General features: G+C 37.2%; 1 protein-coding gene across 1 annotated transcript in view; it reads left to right on the top strand.

Annotated features, from left to right (window-relative positions):
• LOC309829471 (interferon-induced protein 44-like) overlaps positions 1-21,365 on the top strand; it is a gene marked incomplete at both ends in the record, with an annotated part of 52,118 nt that extends 30,753 nt beyond the window's left edge. The window contains 2 exon segments of the mRNA XM_082665405.1: positions 16,585-16,625; positions 21,285-21,365. Of these exon segments, the coding sequence (XP_082521531.1) occupies positions 16,585-16,625; positions 21,285-21,365 (122 nt within the window).
• Between the last annotated feature and the right edge of the window lie 246 nt (positions 21,366-21,611).

Below are 21,611 nucleotides of genomic sequence, written 5' to 3'. Positions count from 1 at the left end.
TGGCAAGCCATCACTGGGAATGCAGTCTTTTACTGCTACTTCCTCATAATCAGTGTACCCACTTTTAAAACAAGGTCATGTCCCTCACAGTAAAATTGATTGAGATTGGACAGGATCAGGATCAACCACCTCCTCCTAATGGGAAGCAGATGCTACCTAGAAGCTTCTATCAGTAAAAACTTATTTTTATTTATGGTATTTTTGTTTTGATGGCTGGCATATACCTATATGTATTTTTATCCAGACCAAAGGCAACCAAAATTTACAGAGCAGTGGCCTCTGGTGACTTCTCCAGCTATGGGAAAATATATGGCATACAGAAAATGTCCTTTTTACTGGAAAGGGTGGTAAAATGTCACAGTAGTATTATTAATGTGTGGTGTACTAGGTATCATTTAAAATCCTACCATAACTATCTAGTGTAATAAAGGATACGCAGGCTCATTCATAGATGTAGATGAAAATAAAACTTACAAAGACAATGAACCTCCAGGATGAAATGATTCCCCCCACCCTAATTTGGTGTATTACCCATGGAAACTAATTACCCATGGAAACTAATTTTTCATGTTGGGAAGGTTATACATTCAATATCTATCAATACATATAAAAATATAGTAATATTGTACTACAAGTAATAGTGGATAAAAGAATAAAATAGTCCACCTGGTTCATCTATGTTGTTGCATGTGTCAATAGTTCCTTCTTTTTACTGCTGAGTAGTATTCCATTGTGTGGATATACCACATCTCTTTGATTATTCACCTGTCAATAGACTTTTGTTTCCAATAAAGTTGAAGATATGCAGACAGACCTGATAAACTAGCAACTTGACTCAGTTGTATATCTTAGGGACAATTTTTATATGTGAATCAAAAGATGTGTGTAGGGCTTCCCTGGTGGCGCAGTGGTTGAGAGTCCGCCTGCCGATGCAGGGGACACGGGTTCGTGCCCCGGTCTGGGAGGATCCCACATGCCGCGGATTGGCTGTCCTGTGTGGGCCATGGCCGCTGGGCCTGCGCGTCCGGAGCCTGTGCTCCGCGGCGGGAGAGGCCGCGGCGGTGAGAGGCCCGCGTACCGCAAAAAAAAAAAAAAAAAAAAGTGTGTAAGAATGTGTGTAGTAGCCTTATTCATAACAGTCCCAAACGGAAGACAACCCCCATGCCTATCAATAGTAGAATAGATAATAAATTATGGTATATTACATAGAGCATTTCATTTTACGTAGCAATAAAAATTAAAGAACTGTAACTATGTACAACAGTATAGATAAATATTACAAATATAATATTGACCAAAAGGAGAAAGACATGAATGAATCTGTACACTATGAATAGATTTATATAACTCTCACAAAATTTCTAAACAAAAGAAAGGGAATGATGATCATAAAAATGAAGATGGTAATTACCTTCCAAGGTGGAGGGGGTGTTGTGAAGGGTGAGTAGCTCATCTGGTGCTTCTGCAGGACCTAAAAGTGTCCTTTGTTTGGGTCAGGGTGGTGGTGAAATGGATATTTGCTTTATTATTATTTTTGAGTTGAATACTTGTATTTTATGTACTTTCCCGCATGTACTGTATATTTCATAATTAACACAGAAAAAAAGAAGTAATATCACACACAAACTTTGGAATTAGACAAAATTGGGTCTAAATCCTTATTATGCCACATAATCTGCGATCTTTTAAAAATCTTTAATTTCTCCATCTTACAGATGAGGATGGTAACACTTTATTCACAGATGTGTTGTAAGAACAAATTTAGGTAATATATATAACTAAATTATTAGTGTAGGCAATTAGAAACACAAACCTAGGTTCTGAAGGACATTGCCAATCTTATAACAAAAAAGTAATAATTAACTATCAGTGTCTCTATTGTAAATTTAATTTTATTGTAGTTGAAAACAAAGATAAGATTTGGACTTGGTAACTCATAAGAAAACAAAAGAGACTTAAAATTGAATTGTCAGTTTTTTCTTTCTTTCTTTTCTGTTTGTTTCATATGCAGTTTTAAAGAAAATACACCATTGGCTTCAAGAGCATACTGCATCTCGATTCAAAATCTGAAATAGCAAATAGAAACATATTAAATGGCTTGATCATGTCTGCCCCCTAGTGGTCAATGCTCTACTAAATGAAGAGGCTGCTGAAGGTTGAATCTGGAAGCTTGAATAAAAACAAAGACTTCTAATTCTTAAAAGAAAACTATCACAACAGAAAAATTTTTAAACGTGTAATTTTGTTAGAGGTATGCAATATTGAATTGGAAGATAATTTTCTCCTGGTGTGGAATATATGATAGTATTTGGAAATGCTGTGTTCTGTGCTACATTTTGTTATTCCTGGCATTATATAAGACGTATTATTGATGTATTTTTGCAATTTAAGCTACTATTAATCTATCCTATTTTAGTATGTTTGTCAACCTGTAGAATATAAATTTGAATGTATAATACTCAAGACTTATGGTGATCAATGAACACATGAAGTGGGTACTATTGCCTTTTGCTTTTCAAAAATGTTATCCCCAATTACATTACTTTTGGTTAATGAGGTTTGAACCCGTGTATACATGAGTTAACTTGTGCAGTCAAATTACACTCCTGTAGGGCTTCCCTGGTGGCACAGTGGTTGAGAGTCCGCCTGCCGATGCAAGGAACACGGGTTTGTGCCCCGGTCCAGGAAGGTCCCACATGCCGCAGAGCGGCTGGGCCCGTGAGCCATGGCCGCTGAGCCTGCGCGTCCGGAGCCTGTGCTCCGCAACGGGAGAGGCCACAACAGTGAGAGGCCCACATACCAAAAAAAAAAAAAAATTACAGTCCTGTAGAACAGAAGACACATTATGCTTCAAGAGCCATCTTCCTTCCATTTTAATTTATATTTGATTTAGCATTATTCTATATGAATAAAGAGTTTGCAAATTAGTTACTATAGTACCTTGCTACAAAAATCATGACAATGTGCCCTGTTTCCCTGGCAATTCTTCCTTCAGAGATTTACAATGAATTCCCTTCAGTTACATGGTATTATGTCCAAACTTCTTAGGACAGTTTTCCTAAACTGGTCATATTTGATCTCACACAATAAAGCAAGAGCTCCACTGAGTGAATTCCCTTTCCTGACTATTTTACATGCATTGTCCTATCTCCCATGCTGTTGTTTATACTTTGGGACAGTGACTTAATTTCTATTTATAATACATGGTTTTCTCATCTGGCAAATGGGGATAATTATAGTACATACCTCAGAGAGTTGTTTTGAGGATTAAATGAGAGAGTATATGTAAAGCACTTTTTGAAAAGTGTCAGAAACACAGTAAGCAGTAAATAAATGCCTATTATTATTCATCTTGCCCTTGTGTAATATTCTACCCCATACACCTCTCTACCACCTGACAATCAGGAATTGATTTCTCGGAGATTGGTTCAAGATGGCAGAGTAGACAGACATGCTCTCACTCCCTCTTGCGAGAGCACTGGAATCACAACTAATGGCTCAACACTAATCCACAGAAAGACACTGGAACTCACCAAAAAAGATAACCCACATCCAAAGACAAAGGAGAAGCCACAATGAGATGGTAAGAGGGGCGCAATCACAATAAAATCAAATCCCATAACTGCTGGGTGGGTGACTCACAAACTGGGGAACACTTATACCACAGAAGTCCACCCACTGGAATGAAGGTTCTCAGCCCCACGTCAGGCTTCCTAATCTGGGGGCCTGGCAACGGGAGAAAGAATTCCTAGAGAATCAGACTTTGAAGCCTAGTGGGATTTGATTGCAAGACTTCAACAGGACTGGGGGAAACAGAGACTCCACTCTTGGAGGGCACACACAAAGTAGTGTGCGCATCGGGACCCAGGGGAAAGAGCAGTAACCCCATAGAAGACTGAACCAGACCTACTGGCTAGTGTTGGAGGGTCTCCTGCAGAGGCAGGGGCTGGCTGTGTCTCACCGTGAGGACAAGGACACTGGCAACAGGGGTTCTGGGAAGTGCTCCTTGGCATGAGTCCTCCTGGAGTCTGTTATTGACCCTGCCAAGGAGCCCGGGTAGGCTCCAGTGCTGGGTCACCTCAGGCCAAACAACCAGTAGGGAGGGAACTCAGCCCCACCCATCAGCAGACAAGCAGAGTAAAGTTTTACTGAGCTCTGCCCAACAGAGCAACAGCTAGCTCTACCCACCACTAGTCTCTCCCATCAGAAAGCTTGCACAAGCCTCTTAGATAGCCTCATCCACCAGAGAGCAGACAGCAGAAGCAAGAAGAACTACAATCCTGCAGCCTGTGGAACAAAAACCACATTCACAGAAAGATAGGCAAGATGAAAAGGCAGAGGGCTGTGTACCAGATGAAGGAACAAGATAAAACCCCAGAAAAAAAACTAAATGAAGTGGAGATAGGCAAACTTCCAGAAAAAGAATTCAGAATAATGATAGTGAAGATGACCCAGGACCTCGGAAAAAGGATGGAGGCAAAGATCGAGAAGATGCAAGAAATGTTTAAAAAAGACCTAGAAAAATTAAAGAACAAACAAACAGAGAAGAACAATACAATAACTGAAATGAAAAATACACTAGAAGGAATCAATATCAGAATAACTGAGAAAGAAGAAGAGATAAGTGACCTTGAAGAGAGAATGGTGATATTCACTGCTGTGCAACAGGATAAAGAAAAAAGAATGAAAAGAAATGAAGACAGCCTAAGAGACCTCTGGGACAACATTAAACACAACAACATTTGCATTATAGGGGTCCAAGAAGGAGAAGAGAGAGAGAAAGGACCCGAGAAAATATTTGAAAAGATTATAGTCAAAAACTTCCCTAACGTGGGGAAGGAAATAGCCACTGAAGTCCAGGAAGCACGGAGAGTCCCATACAGGATAAACCTAAAGAGAAACACACTGAGACACATAGTAATCAAACTGGCAAAAATTAAAGACAAAGAAAAATTATTGAAAGCAGCAAGGGAAAAACAACAAATAACATACAAGAGAACTCCCATAAAGTTAACAGCTGATTTCTCAGCAGAAACTCTACAAGCCAGAAGGGAGTGGCATGATATACTTAGAGTGATGAAAGAGAAAAATCTAAAACCAGGATTACTCTACCTGGCAAGGATCTCATTTAGATTTGATGGAGAAATCAAAAGCTTTACAGACAAGCAAAAGCTAAAAGAATTCAGCACCACCAAACCAGCTCTACAACAAATGCTAAGGGAAATTCTCTAAGTGAGAAACACAAGAGAAGAAAAGGACCTACAAAAAAAAAAAAAACCCAAAACAATTTAAAAAATAGTAATAGGAACATACATATCGATAATTACTTTAAACATGAATGGAATAAATGCTCCAACCAAAAGACACAGGCTCACTAAATGAATACAAAAACAAGACCCATAAATATACTGTCTACAAGAGACCCACTTCAGACCTAGGGACGCATACATGGAAATGATGTGTCACATACATGGAAAAAGATATTCCATGCAAATGGAAATCAAAAGAAAGCTGGAGTAGCAATTCTTATATCAGACAAAATAGACTTTAAAACAAAGACTATTACAAGAGACAAAGAAGGACACTACATAATGACCAAGGGATCAATCCAAGAAGAAGATATAACAATTATTAATATATATGCACCCAACATAGGATCACCTCAATACATAAGGCAACTGCTAACAGCTATAGAAGAGGAAATCAACAGTAACACAATAATACTGGGAGACTTTAACACATCACTTACACCAATGGACAGATCATCCAAAATGAAAATTAATAAGGAAACACAAGCTTTAAATGACACAATAGACTAGATAGATTTAATTGATATTTATAGGACATTCCATCCCAAAACAGCAGGTTACACTTTCTTCTCAAGTGCACAATGAACATTCTCCAGGATAGGTCACATCTTGGGTCACAAATCAAGCCTCAGTAAATTTAAGAAAATTGAAATCATATCAAGCATCTTTTCTGACCACAAGCTATGAGATTAGAAATCAATTACAGGGAAAAAAATGTAAAAAAACACAAACACATGGTGGCTAAACAATGCATTAGTAAATAACCAAGAGATCACTGAAGAAATCAGAGAGGAAATCAAAAAATACCTTGAGATAAATGACAATGAAAACACAACGATCCAAAACCTATGGGATGCAGCAAAAGCAGTTCTAAGAGGGAAGTTTAAAGCAATAGAATCCTACCTCAAGCAACAATAAACATCTCAAATAAACTACCTAACCTTACACCTAAACGAACTAGAGAAAGAAGAACAAACAAAACCCAAAGTTAGTAGAAGGAAAGAAATCATAAAGATCAGAGCAGAAATAAATGAAATAGAAAGAAAGAAAACAATAGCAAAGATCAATAAAACTAAAAGCTAGTTCTTTGAGAAGATAAACAAAATTGATAAACCATTAGCCAGACTCATCAAGAAAAAGAGGGAGAGGACTCATATCAATAAAATTAGAAATGAAAATGGAGAAGTTACAATGGACACCGCAGAAATACAAAGCATCCTAAGAGACTACTACAAGCAACTCTATGCCAATAAAATGGACAACCTGGAAGAAATGGACAAATTCTTATAAAGGTATAACCTTTCAAGACTGAACCAGGAAGAAATAGAAAATACGAACAGACCAATCACAAGTAATGAAATTGAGACTGTGATTAAAAATCTTCCAACAAACAAAAGTCCAGGACCAGATGGCTTCACAGGTGAATTCTATCAAACATTTAGAGAAGAGCTAACAACAATCCTTCTCAAACTCTTCCAAAAAATTGCAGAGGAAGGAACACTCCCAAACGCATTCTATGAGGCTGCCATCACCCTGATACCAAAACCAGACAAAGATACTACCAAAAAAGAAAATTGCAGACCAATATCACTGATGAATATAGATGCAAAAATCCTCAACAAAATACTAGCAATCAGAATCCAACAACACATTAAAAAGATCATATTGGGCCTCCCTGGTGGCACAGTGGTTGAGAGTCTGCCTGCTGATGCAGGGGACATGGGTTTGTGACCTGGTCCGGGAGGATTTCACATGCTGCGGAGCGGCTGGGCCCGTGGCCATGGCTGCTGAGCCTGTGCTTCCAGAGCCTGTGCTCTATAGCGGGAGAGGCCAAAACGGTAAGAGGCCCGCGTACCACAAAAAAAAGAATACAAATTGGAAAAGAAGAAGTAAAACTGTCACTGTTTGCAGATGACATGATACTATGCATAGAGAATCCTAAAGATGCCACCAGAAAACCACTAGAGCTAATCAATGAATTTGGTAAAGTTGCAGGATACAAGATTAATGCACAGAAATCTCTTGCATTCCTATACACTAATGCTGAAAAATCTGAAAGAGAAATTAAGGAAACACTCCCATTTACCATTGCAACAAAAAGAATAAAATACCTAGGAATAAACCCACCTAGGGAGACAGAAGACCTGTATGCAGAAAACTATAAGACACTGATGAAAGAAATTAAAGATGATACAAACAGATAGAGAGATATACCATGTTCTTGGATTGGAAGGATCAATGATGTAAGAATGACTATATTACCCAAAGCAATCTACAGTTTCAATGCAATCCCTATCAAATTACCAATGGCATGTTTTACAGGACTAGAACAAAAAATCTTAAAATTTGTGTGGAGACACAAAAGACCCTGAATAGCCAAAGCAGTCTTGAGGGAAAAAAATGGAGCTGGAGGAATCAGACTCCCTGACTTCAGCCTATACTACCAAGCTACAGTAATCAAGACAATATGGTATTTGCACAAAAACAGAAATATAGATCAATGGAACAGGATAGAAAGCCCAGAGATAAACCCACACACTGATGATCAAGTAATCTATGACAAAAGAGGCAAGGATATACAATGGAGAAAAGACAGTCTCTTCAATAAGTGGTGCTGGGAAAACTGGACAGCTACATGTAAAAGAATGAAATTAGAATACTCACTAACACCATACACGGAAATAAACTCAAAATGGATTAGACACCTAAATGTAAGACTGGACACTATAGCACTCTTAGAGGAAAACATAGGAAGAACACTCTTTGACATAAATCACAGCAAGATCTTTTTTGATCCACTTCATAGAGTAATGGAAATAAAAACAAAAATAAACAAATGGGACCTAGTGAAACTTAAATGTTTTTGCACAGCAAAGAAAACTACAAACAAATCAAAAAGACAACCCTCAGAATGGGAGAAAATATTTGCAAATGAATGAATGGACAAGGATTAATCTCCAAAATATATAAACAGCTCATGCAGCTCAATATTAAAAAATCAAACAACCCAATCCAAAAATGGGCAGAAGACCTAAGTAGACATTTCTCCAAGGAATACATACAGAGAGCCAAGAAGCACATGAAAAGCTGGTCAACATCATTAATTATTAGAGAAATGCAAATCAAAAGTACAATGAGGTATCACCTCACACCGGTTGGAATGGGCATCATCAGAAAATCTACAAACAACAAATGCTGGAGAGGGTGTGGAGAAAAGGGAACCCTCTTGCACTGTTGGTGGGAATGTAAATTGATACAGCCACTATGGAGAACAGTATGGAAATTCCCCAAAAAAGTAAAAAGAGAACTACCATATGACCCAGCAATCCTACTACTGGGCATATACCCTGAGAGAACCATAATTTAAAAAGACACATGCACCCCAATGTTCATTACAGCACTATTTACAATAGCCAGGACATGGAAGCAACCTAAATGCCCATCGACAGATGAGTGGATAAGGAAAATGTGGTACATATATACAATGGAATATTACTCAGCCATAAAAAGAAACGAAATTGGGTCATTTGTAGCTATGTGGATGGAGCTAGAAAGTGTCATACGGAATGAAGTAAGTCAGAAAGAGAAAAACAAATATCATATATTAACGCATATCTGTGGAACCTAGAAAAATGGTACAGATGAACTGGTTTGCGGGGCAGAAATTGAGACACAGATGTAGAGAACAAACATATGGACACCAAGGGGGGAAAGTGACGGGGGGTTGGTGGTGGTGTGATGAATTGGGAGATTGGGATTGACATATATACACTAATATGTATGAAATGGATGACTAATAAGAACCTGCTCTATAAAAAATAAATAAGATTAAATAAAAAATAAGAATTGATTTCTCTGTCATTTGCATTCTGCTGACTTTTTGTGGATACTGTTCAAGCATTATCACACTATATGTAAATTATTTAGCTATATGTCCATGTACCTGGCACACTGCTCTTTGTGGGCAGTTCAATTAGTACAGTTTCTGCACATAATAGAGGTTCAATAATGTTTGGGGAGTTTAAATGAAATGATTAGAAAACATGAAGATTGATGGGATGTGAACCTGATTCATGAAAATCAGTTGAGAACAACAACAAAACAACTACAGTAGACCCTTGAACAACACAGGTTTGAACTGTACAGGTCCACTGACACGCAGATCTTTTTCAATAAATATACTGGAAATTTTGGGGGAGATTTGCACCAATTTGAAAAAACTTGCAGACAAAACCGTGTAGTCTAGAAATATCAAAAAAAAAATGAAGAAAATGTTAAGTATGTCATGAATGCATAATATATATATAGATACTAGTCTATTTTATCATTTACAACCATCAAATATGCACAAAAGTATTATAAAAAGTTAACATTTATCAAAACTTATTCATAAAACACTTACAGACTATACTTGGTGCCATTTGCCGCCAAGAGAAATGTAAACAAATGTAAAGATGCGGTTTTAAACTGTAACTGTGTAAAATTAACTGCAGTACATACTGTGCTATCATATCAATTTCATAGCCACCTCCTGTTTCTGTTTAGGTGAACTCAGGTGTTGCGAGTATTGTGTAAAATGCCAAGTGATGCTAATCATCTCTGCATGTGCAGCTCCTCGCTGGTAAATTTCGTATCTCGGTAAAAAGTGATCTCTCCCAGTTCTTGCATGGTTTTCATCATGTTTAGTGCAATACTGTAAACCTCAAATAACACCATGGGATCCACACAAAGTGCCACTAGTGAGGCTGGAAGTGCTCCCAAGAAGCAGAGAAAAGTCATGATATTACAAGGAAAAGTTGAATTGCTGGGTATGTACCCTAGATTGAGGTCTGCAGCTGCTGTTGCCTGCCATTTTAAGATAAATGAATCCAGCGGAAGGACCACTGTAAAAAAAAGGAAAGGAAAATCGTGAAGCCATCGCTGCAGCTACATCAGCAGGCAGGAAAACCTTGCACTTTTTGCAAAATATCTTTTTATCTTGTATTGAAAATGCAGCTTTTATGTGGGTGCAGGCATATCTACAGACTCTAAAATGATTAAAAAAAAAGCGCGAAATCATTATATGACAACCGAAAGCCAAAGGAAGGTGAAGGATCTAAAGCTGTAGAATTTAATGCCAGCAAAGGATGGTTTGATAATTTTAAGAAGAGGTGTGGCTTAAAAAATATTAAGATAACAGAACCAGCTTCTGCTGACCAAGAGGCAGCAGACGAATTCCCAGACGCCATTAAGAAAATCATTGAGGAGAAAGGATTCTCCTGAATGGGTTTTTAATGCAGATGAAAGTGCCCTATTCTGGGGAAAAAAATGCCACAGAAGGCATTTATTTGTAAGGAAGAAAAGTGAGCACTAGGATTTAAGGCAGGAAGGGATAGGCTAACTCTACAGCTTGTGCAAATGCTGTCGGGTTTATGAGAAGTACTGCCCTTATCTATAAAGCTGCTAATATCTGAGCCTTGAAGGGAAAAGATAAACACCAGCTGTCAGTCTTGGTTGTACATCAAGAAGGCCTGGACCATGAGAATTCTTTTTCTGGATTGGTTCCATCGATGATTTGTCCCTGAAGGAAATACCTTGCCTGTAAGTGGTTGCCTTTTAAAGTTCTTTTGATATTGGACAAGGCCCCTGGCTACACAGAGCCTCATGAGTTCAACATCAAAGTTGCTGAAGTGGTCTCCTTGCCACCAAACACAACGTCTCAAAGTCAGACTCTAGATTAGGGGGTTGGAAAGAACTTTAAGGCTCATCACACACACTATGCTATGGAAAGGATTGTCAGTGCTATGGAAGAGAACCCTGATGGAGAGAACATCATGAAAGTCTGGAAGGATTACACCTCCCACTGAAGATGCCATTGTTATTATAGAAAAAGTTGTGAAAGCCATCAAGCCCCAAACAATAAATTCCTGCTGGAGAAAACTCTGTCCAGATGTTGTGCACAACTTCACAGGATTTACGACAGAACCAATCAAGGAAATCCTGAGATTGTGGCTATGACAAAAAGGTGGGAAGTAAAGGCTTTCAAAATATGGATCTTGGAGAAATTCAAGAGCTAATAGACACCACACCAGAGGAATTAACAGAAGATGACTGAATGCCTCTGAACCAGCGCCAGACAATGCGGAAGAAGATGAAGAAGAAGCAGTGCCAGCGAACGAACTGACGTTGGACCTTCCGTCGGAAGGGTTCTGATTTTTCAAGACTGCTTTTTCATTCTTTTACGACGTGGATGGGCCCTTCTATGAGATGGGTACTGGAGCTAAAGTGAAAAACAGTAGGGGGATTGATTCCATCTAGAAACAGTTTTAGAGAAATGAAAAAGCAAAAGTGAGACAGAAATTACCATGTAGTTCCATAAAGTTACACGGAGTGTGCCTGCCTCTCCTGCCCTCCCCCTCCCCCTCCTCCATCTCTTCCCTCTCTGCCGCTGCTGAGGTAGCAAGACCAACCCCTCCTCCCCCACAGCCTTCTCAACGTGGAGACAACAAGGGTGAAGACCTTTATGATGATCCACTTAACGAAGAGTAAATGATCATCATGCCGTACAGTTAATAAACTTATCTGCTGTGTACGTGTGAGTGTCTTCATGTGAAAATCTAGTAACCGTATGACAGGAACCATAGGAGACATTTTGTGTCATCATCATCAACATCACCTGAGTATTCATCGGGTAGAACATGGTGCACCAGACTTGTATTGAAGTGGACAGCATATCTTACATAGGCATAATGTTAGTAATATTTAACATAAAATTGACAGTGTGTTAGTTTTCTTACTGTTTTATAACTTTGCTTTCAAAGAATTACATTACCATACAGTATGCCTCTCTCTCTCATTATTGGAAAAACTGTGTATCAGCCTATCATCACAGGTAGGTGGTTTCTAAAAAAAAAAGTAACAATGTTTCTAATACTGTATTATGAATAAGACTATAGTATTGTATGCCATAAAATTTTATAATGATTCATTCACTAGTGCATAGGCTAGGCTACCATGAAGCAATCATACTGCCGCTTCTTCATTATCAATGCACAAATCATTATACTTATAAATAAATATGCATTTTTCACATTATCTTTTCATTTTGAAGTCTAGTGATAGTAATACACAGAACATCTATTGTGTTTTGTATCATATAAGAAAATATTGATGTACCTACTGTCAGACAGATGATTCATCCTGTAAACAAACCATGTAAACTTATAGTATCGATAAATACAGTACAGTACTGTATTTTTCTTCCATATAATTTTCTTAATTTCTTTATTTCTTAATAAAATTTTCTTTTCTCTAGCTTACTTTATTGAATGAATACAGTATATAAAACATATAACATACAAAATATGTGTTAACTGTTTATGTTATTGGTAAGACTTCCACTAACAATAGGTTATTTGTAGTTAAGTTTTGGGGGAATCAAAAGTTATACTCAAATTTTCATCTGTGTGTGTGGTCTTGGCACCCCTAACCCCCACGTTGTTCAAGGGTCAGCTGTACTTTTAAATGTAGAGGACTAAGGTAGGGAAAGGCAAAGAAAGGTGGAGCAAAGTCAGTCTTAATGGCCATCTGTACTTATCAGACTCCTGGCAGAAAATAGAAGCAACTCTGGGTCTTTTAAGCAAAGTGATGGGAATGCTGAGAAGTTAAATGAAGGATAGAGAAACAAGCCATAGGTTAGCCATTTAGGGGAGCCAAAGCTTTATCTTTGCTGATTTTAAGTTTTCATCTGGGGTTCCTTAATAAAAAGATTTACAAGAGGAAAATAGTTTATTTACCTGTGCTGTGCACATCATGGAGGAGAAACCTCAATGAAAAGTAACTCAGAACTGTGGCTTAGAACTCCAGCTTCTATAGCATCTTCAACAAAGAACAATACATTTGTAGAGAAATGGCAGGACAAAGGAAAGCAGTTTTAGGCTTCTAAGGATGGCAAACTGTGGGAAGGTAAATATTTAGGAGGGAACTAATAAAGTGAGGTTTGTTTGCAGATTGCTCTGGTGCTGTCTCTGAGCTGATAAGAGTCTGTCTCCAGTAAAGGGAGAATTTATATCCTGCCTTCATACAGAAAAGGGGAGGGTAGAGAGAGCGTTTCCTGCTTCTTAGCTGTCTTTAACTCAAAATAATTTTTATGTCAGAGAGGTATATTTGGAGTGACATATCCTGATTTCCTTCACGTGAAAGAGGAAGCTGCTACCACCCTTAGGGCAGAGAGGACAATGTGATGAGATGGTGTTACTAGAACCAAGAAGCCAAAGCTCTTTGGAGGAAATTCAACTAAGTGGGGGCTTCCTGGTGAGAAGTGAAACCGCACAGGGTGGACTGTCCTGTGGAAGCTGGAGACATGAAGACATAGTTGCTGTCAGAGGTCACACACAAGAGTGAGAAAGGAGCAGACAGAGCCCTGATCTCTGCGTTACTGACCTCCAGTCTCTAGCAGGTATCTCCCACTGGCCAAACTCAGCTGTAAACTAGCTGAGGTAGGAGCCTTGATAAAGCAGTCTGCAGGGGCAGGCTTTTCTATGATATGGAGTGGAATTGGATGCAAGCCTGAGGAATAGATCTGAAGGTAAAAGTACAGCTGACCATCTTCTAACTTCTTTTCTTCCTCACAATTTACATTCCTACCTCTGTTTTTCTGGCCATTCCTAAACACAGGGAAACTGTTCATGCCTTTACTACTATTCCTGCAGCACAGAACACAATCGCTATGCTTTTTTTCTGTTAGAATTTAACCAATTGTTCAAAGCCCAGTCGGAATGCCACACCATTTCAAAACTTTTCTCTTACTCTCAGTTAAATAGTGTATTCCATCGGTACTTTATGGTCCTTTGATTATGTTTCTCTTGTGGCAGTAATTTTTGCCTTACAGTATAGTGATTTATGTATAGGTCCTTTTCTCTTAATATTAAAAACATATTTGGCTATTGCCTAACTAAAAATCCCCACAGGTTCAACACTTTCTTTAGTGCCAAAATCAGTGTGGACTGTGAACTGTGAGGATATTACCCAAGATGGTATTGCCTCCATTTATAGCCCAGGGACCATGGCACATACTGTCTCCCTCTGGACACCAGGAAGGACTTCCATTAGCTCAGAAATGGGAGCTAACTTTCTCCCTGAGGCATGGAGAGATTGAAACTACAATGGATGTCAACATTATGTCCTCACCCTCTTTGGAGAATTCACCATCCTGGCATGAGTCTAATTTATTTAGGGGAAAAAAAAGTGCATTGATTTTTTTTTAAAAGATCATTTTCTTCTTCTAAATACAGAAGGTTTCCATCTATTTTTCAAAACAAGGCTACAGAGGGTGAGAAAGTTATGGCCAATATGCTTTTCCTTAACCAGTGGTTTTGATTTATTAACACAAATGTTAGGGTTGGTCAGTAACCACGGTATCTGTAGCTTCAAACCACATATTTCCCAGTGCATTGAACTACAATTTTCCAAGCATTGTAGGAGGAGATAAATTCACCTGTTTAATACCATTCTTTATTGAGCATCCATGTACCATGAACTGTGCAAGGGTCTTGGGTAGGTCATTCTGGACAAAGTTCGGTCACTCTGATAGCTGGATGGTGAACCAGTTGCTTTCAAGGATGTGGACTGGAGCTGTTGAGGGCCCAGCTTAGTTTAAAATGACATAGTCTAACTGCATCATAGCAATGCCAAGGGCATGCATTTCAACATACAGTCCTCAGTCATTCCAAGATCTCAGTATCTAGAACCTTGCAACTATTCTGTAATCTCCACAAACTTGAGATATTCTTCAGGAGTCTCAGACTATTGGTTTTTGAGACTCGTTCCTTTACTGTTCTAATTTTCCTTTCCCAGGCATATTTTGTTTTTAAAACATTTAGCATTCATCTGGGCTACATTTTCTATGCATGGAAAACATGCTTACCCTGAAAATCATGTAAATCGTAAGTTATAAGAGTGGGCTCCTAGCTGTATTCAAGAAAATTGATTCCTTCCAACCTTCATGATTATTATTCATTAGAATCTCCACTGTGTAGGGTATTGTTCCAGATTCTAGAGTTTGAGGGGGTGTAACATTAAAATTGTACTCTGGAAGCATAGGGTCAACATTTTGCTCTATTGTTAAGTAGCTCTGCGATTTGAGGTTAACTTCTTTACTTCTGTAAGATTTAGTTCTTTCATTTGTAAAGTTAGGAGCTTGGACTTCACAAGATTAATTCTAAGCTCTTTTCCAGGTCTGAAAATCTGATATTATAATGATAAAAATCCTGATATAAATATTTTCATATATGGGACAGGCAGTTAAAACTATAAAGTATATCCCTCTGACACATGAGGTTCTAAGTGATATAACTTGATTTTGAAAGTATCTTCACTGTGCGAGTGATGGGAGAAATCCTTAAAAAAAGACATTGACACCTGTAAGTTACAAACCATCCTTCTGTGACTTTTCTCTCACCTTTTCATAGTTTTCTATTCGAAGCAAGTGTTATCACAATTTGTGGCCAAGTAGAATCAAAGTAGGATATAAAAATCGATCCATGTTTATACTGTTTTCATACATCATTTAAAATTACCAAATGATGCACCAAATATCTGTAATTGGGTCCAGTCTGTCATTTATGGGCTCAAATGACAACACTGTATGTCCAGAGAAGCGAGAATATCATATCATTACTTCAACCAGGTTAAGTCTGTGACCAAGAAGAGACAAGTTCATAACTGGCAATGAAACCTGGGCAGGGGGAGGAGAGGAGAATGACAGTCCATGCGGAGAGTGAGAAGAAGGCAGAGCAGTGGGAGAGACGACTGGGGAAACTGGGAACCCGATTGCACTGAGAAAGAATGATCTCACAGCTCCCTGGGAGCTTCAACAAGTGATCATTGATCAGGATGATGGCTAGATGGCTCTGTTCAGCTGCTCATTTCATGTTTTCTCTTTTTTGCTATTAGGCACAAAATGAATCGGTTGCATTAGAGCCAGTGTAAATCATAAAACCACAATACATTAACTATGTTTTCCCTGCACAACATTTATTATTGTTGTTTTCCCTTAATGCCAGTTATTGTACATATATTGCAGAAATTTAGAATAATAGACAGGATTATGAGACAAAGACACATAAGGTCTAACTGTAATCCATCCACTCTTTTGAATCATCATTTATTAATATACATGACACTTCAGGGTAATCAAATCCCCTTACCAAAATCAAAGATAAGGAAAGTGATCAGTGCACTGTAAAACTAAGTTTAAATATCTGAAGAAAAACATCATTTACTTCATTCTTCTCAGGTGCCTGCCACAAAGTACCTGCATATGCCAGCAGTGGAGAATCAGGGGTCTTGGCTGTATCAGCCTTCTACAAAAACTGCCTCCATCTCTGAGAGTCCTTCCTAAAAATTACTCATTAAGAGGGTTTCTACCTAGGCTCAAATGGGTGACCCACTGTTCTAATGTGGTATTTTCTTGCAGGAGTTATGAAAATGCATCAGAAAAGGCACTCACACTTAAATGCTCAAGTGATTTCCACTCAATGTTCCAAAATTATTTAATGGGAAAATACAGTCTTTTAAAAAACAATCCTGGAATAAATGGATAAACAAATGCATGGGGAAAAGAAACTCTACCTCACCCCATATGCAAACATCAACTCAAAATTAGTCATAAAGTTAAATGTTAGAGCTAAAATTATTAAATTTCTAAAAGAAAGCTTTAAGACAAAATCTTTATGACATTGGGTTAGGCAGATTTCTTAAGAGGATCCAAAAATCACATAAGAGAAAAAAAAATGGAAAACTGATTAGATCAAAATTTGTTCAATTTCTTTGAACCTCATTAAGAAAGCCACAGACTGAGAGAAAAAAATTGAAACTATATCCACAAAAGGCTGATATCCAGAAAAGTAAACAAAGACCTTATCCAGAGCATATAAAAGACTCTTAAAGAGAAGAAAAATTTTAAATGGGCAAAAGGTTTGACAGACACTTCACGAAAGTGGCCAATAATCACAAAGTACGATCCACATCAGTAGTCATCAAGAAGATGCAATGAAAACTTTAGTGAGATACCACTACGGACTCACCTGAATGACTCAAGTGAAGAAGATGGACAACACTTCTGACAATGATGTGAAGCAACTGAGACTCCCATACTTTGCTGTGGAAATTCAAAATAGCACATTAACTTAGGAAGATAGTATGGTATCATCTTATGATATTAAACATATATTATTATCTGATCCAGCAATCCCACTCTAGGTATTTATCTAATGGAATGAAAACATATGTCCATACAAAGACTTGTATACTCATGTTTATTGCAGCATTTTCTATAATAGAAAAACCCATCAACTGATGAATGAATAAACAAATTGTGGTATATGTAGCATATCTATATATGATAGTTCTTTTTATGACTTGACTGGATCATGAGATGTCCAGATGTCTGGTTAGGCATTATTTCTGGTTATGTCTGTGAGACTATTTCAAGAAGAGATTAGCATTTGAATCAATAGACTGAATGAGGTGCATTGCCCTCCCCAACATGAGTAGGTATATTCCAATCTATTGAGGGCTTCAATAGGATTAAAAGGTGGAGGAAGGGGGGATTTGCCCTCTCTGCCAACTGAATCCTTAATTAAGCTATTAAATTTAAATTTTGTAAAGTAAACTCATCCACAAAGAAAACCCCATTCCCAGGTGAGTTCTTCAAAATATCTTACATACTTTTACACACAGAAAGGATAAAGTGGGAATACTTCCAAACTTGTTTTATGAGGCCATAACAAAATTAATTTCAAAATATGTCAAAGATAAAACAATAAAATTAAATGCCAATATTTGCCACTATCACAGTATATCTCTTTATATCTTCTTTAATTTTGCAAAGTATTATAGTTTTCATTGTACAAATTTGGTCCCTTATTTTTGCTTAATTTATTCCTAAGTATTTCATATCTTGATGTTCTAGTAAATGCTGTTAGTTTCTAATTTTACTTTAAAATTTTAAATTGTGATTATACAGTAATAAAGTTGATTTTTGTATTATTGACTGTGTCCTTGCTAACTTTATTTATTAGTTCTAGTAGCTTTTGTATAAATTCATTGAAATTTACTGTGTATATGATAATGTCCTGGGCAAATAAAGACAGTTTTTAGTCTTCCTTTCCAATATTTATGCCTTGCCTTTATCAATCAATCCTCTATCTCTATCTATCTATCTATCTATCATCTATCTGTCTATCCATCCATCCATCTATCTATCTACTATCTATCTTTGCCTGGTGAAACTTGCTAGCTAAGACCTCCATCAGAAGGTTGAACAGAAGAAGTGAGATAGACATCCATTTGTGATCTTAGCTAGAAAGCTTTGAACCTTTCACTTTCAAAAATATTAGCTGCAGGTTTTTCAAAGATGCCTTTTATCATGTTGAAGGAGTTCCCTTTTACTCCTAGTTTTCAAAGTTTTTTATCATAAATGGGAATTGAATTTTGTCTACTTTTTCCCCCTTCATCTGTTGTGATGATCATAAGGGTTTTTTTCCCCTTTATTTTATTTATATGGTGATTGATTTATTTTTGAACGTTGAACTGATCCCTTATTATCAGTATAAGCCATTCTTGCCCATTATGCATTTTTCCATTTATATATTTATAAATTTGTGGCTTTGTTTATGGGAATTTGGTATGTAGTTCTTTTTTCTGGAGATGTCTTTTGTCTGATTTTGGTACTGTTACATGAATTGGAAAATGTTCTCTCCTCTTTGCTTTTCTGAAACAGTTTTTGTAGGATTAGTATTATTTTTCCTTAAATGTTTGCTAGAATTTACCATTGAATCCTTCTGGGCCTGGTACTTTCTTTGTGGTAAGGATTTTGATTATAAATTCTAATTCTGTAATTGTTATAGGACAATTTATGTTTTCTATTTCATTTTGGATATCTTTCCATAAGTCATATCTTTCAAGTATATTGTCCACAGGCCAACATTACTGGCATAAAGCTATTCATAATATTTCCTTATTATTCTTTTAAAATGAAACTAAGGTCTACAGTGATGCATCTCTGTTTTGATTTTTCTTTTCTTTTTAATCAGTCTAGCTAGATTTTAATCAATTTTATCAATCATTACAAATAATAAGCTTTGGTTCTACTGATTTTATCCTTTGCTTTTCTATATTCTATTTACTTGGTTTGTACTCTTATCTTTTGTTATTTATTTACTTTTACTTACTTTGAGTTTAATTTGTGCTACTTTTTCTTGGTATGTATCACTAGGGTTTTATCAGTTTTATTAGTCATTTAAAAAAATTGCTTTTGGTTTTGTTGATCTTATCCATTATGTTTTTGTGTTCTATTTCTCTGATTTCTGCTTTTATCTTTACTATTTCTTTCCTTATACTTCACCATGTATGAGCCTATTCCTCTATTGGAATAGTGACAGATCTATTCCGTCTATGAAAGTATTACTTGTTGTGGAAGATGTTTCAAGTTAACAGCCTTTTTATAAGGTTAATTAAAGAGCTTCTAGAATTTCCATGAATCAAAACACTCACTGCCTATGACTAGTTTACAGCAAGGCCTGCCTTTAAGAAATCAACTAACCATATATTGAAGTTTTCTACTTCCACAATTTGGGGAAATAAACATTCTATGGTTACTGAAAAGTAGTAAGTAATAGTGGAGAGAGAAAGATGGAGGTAATTCAGTTTTGAGTACTTTGTCTTGGAGCTCAATATCTGCATGAAAACATGATAGAAGGGACAATTGAGGGTATCCAACAGCAATTCAGACGTGAGTAGTTATCATAGATTTATAGTCTCTCAATGGTATTTTACCTTCTAAAGGTGTCCTTGGGACAAAATTCTGTTCTTATGTAGGTCATAGTTTGGACTCCTCTGTGGCACACAATTACATTATCTCTGCTATTGTAAAGTGCATTCCTTGGACACTCAGTGAAAATATACTTTATACTAGGAAGACGTCTCCCAGGATTTCGAGCCTAAAGTCACTTTTTGTTGGAATGAAGCAGACAGATTTATCATTTGGCAATCCTAGTAGAAAAAGACTTGAGACAACTATTTCCTTTAACAAGAGAAAAAAAAACAAACAGTTCTACCTCTGGTTTTAAGAGAGTATCTTACATCAGAACAAACTTCCTGTCTTGGAACAAACAATAAAAATTGGACACAATAAGAAAAGAAACAATAAATAAAAACATCTATTTAAAGGCATTGGAGAGAAACAAAGTCAACCAGAAATAAGAAAAAAATATACCAAGGTGAGCTCTTCTTTCTCTGCATCTTTTACTCCTTGAGGCACTCGATGATTAACAGTTTTAAAGGTCAAAAGCTAAATAAAAGCAGAGGCTTAAAGCTTGATTTAGTCTCACTGGGCTAGTAATATAAAAAGGAATTCAGAGATAACAAGGAACTCATCACTTCATGGGAAATGCCCTGAAGAAAATCGAACTATGGAGAAGTGAAACCGTCTATCTGCTTGGCTTTTGGCCTCATACTATATTACACAATGACGAAGGACTCTACTTTGAAGAACCTTAGCTTGTTTTCTGTGTATATACCTAGGGCTTTTCAACTCTTTGTTTGGACCTAGCCTCCAGATACCTGAGATTTGTAAGGGGTATACCTAATACAAGCCCTCCCTTTTTTGCATGTGTAGTTCAAGGTGAACTAACACACCATGGGAACAGCAGTAAGGGAAGCTCAAGATTCTTGAGAGCAGTGTCTGACGATGAACGGACTAAATGTATGAGGAAGAAAGAGCAGCAGATTTTGAGAGTGAGGGTCTGGCTGCACTGGTTCTGTTTGCCCTGGAAGCCCATTCATTGGTGTCTCGGGTTGGAGACTCTACCAAGGACTTCGAAGCACCTCGCCTCTCTTTCATCAGTTTTGACCTTCAGGTAGGAGTCAGCAACCTTTTTTTGTAGAGGTCAGTTAGTAACATTTACAGCTTAATGGACCATGTAGCCTCTGTTGCAACTACTGAGTTCTGCTGGTGTATTACTAAAGCAGCCAGAGACAAAAAGTAAATCATTGGGAATGGCTGTGTTCCAATAACATTTTACTTATGGACACTGATATTTAAATTTCTTATAGTTTTCATGCATGATGAAATATTCTTCTTCTTCTGATATTTTCCTCCACCATTTAAAATATAAAAAAAACATTCTTCACTTGCAGGCTGTACAAAATTGGCCCATGGCTGGTGTTTGCTGACCCTGTCTTAGGGCATCAAGTCCTTCCTGATATTCAGGATCCTCAGGAGATTCAGTACTCTTTTCCCATAACAACAGTATTATGGTA

Source organism: Grampus griseus, assembly GCF_964374135.1.
Source record: "Grampus griseus genome assembly, chromosome: 1".
Classification (NCBI taxonomy): domain Eukaryota; kingdom Metazoa; phylum Chordata; class Mammalia; order Artiodactyla; family Delphinidae; genus Grampus; species Grampus griseus.
Note: the sequence above shows the minus strand (reverse complement) of the source record. Positions and strands in the feature narration are given on the sequence as shown.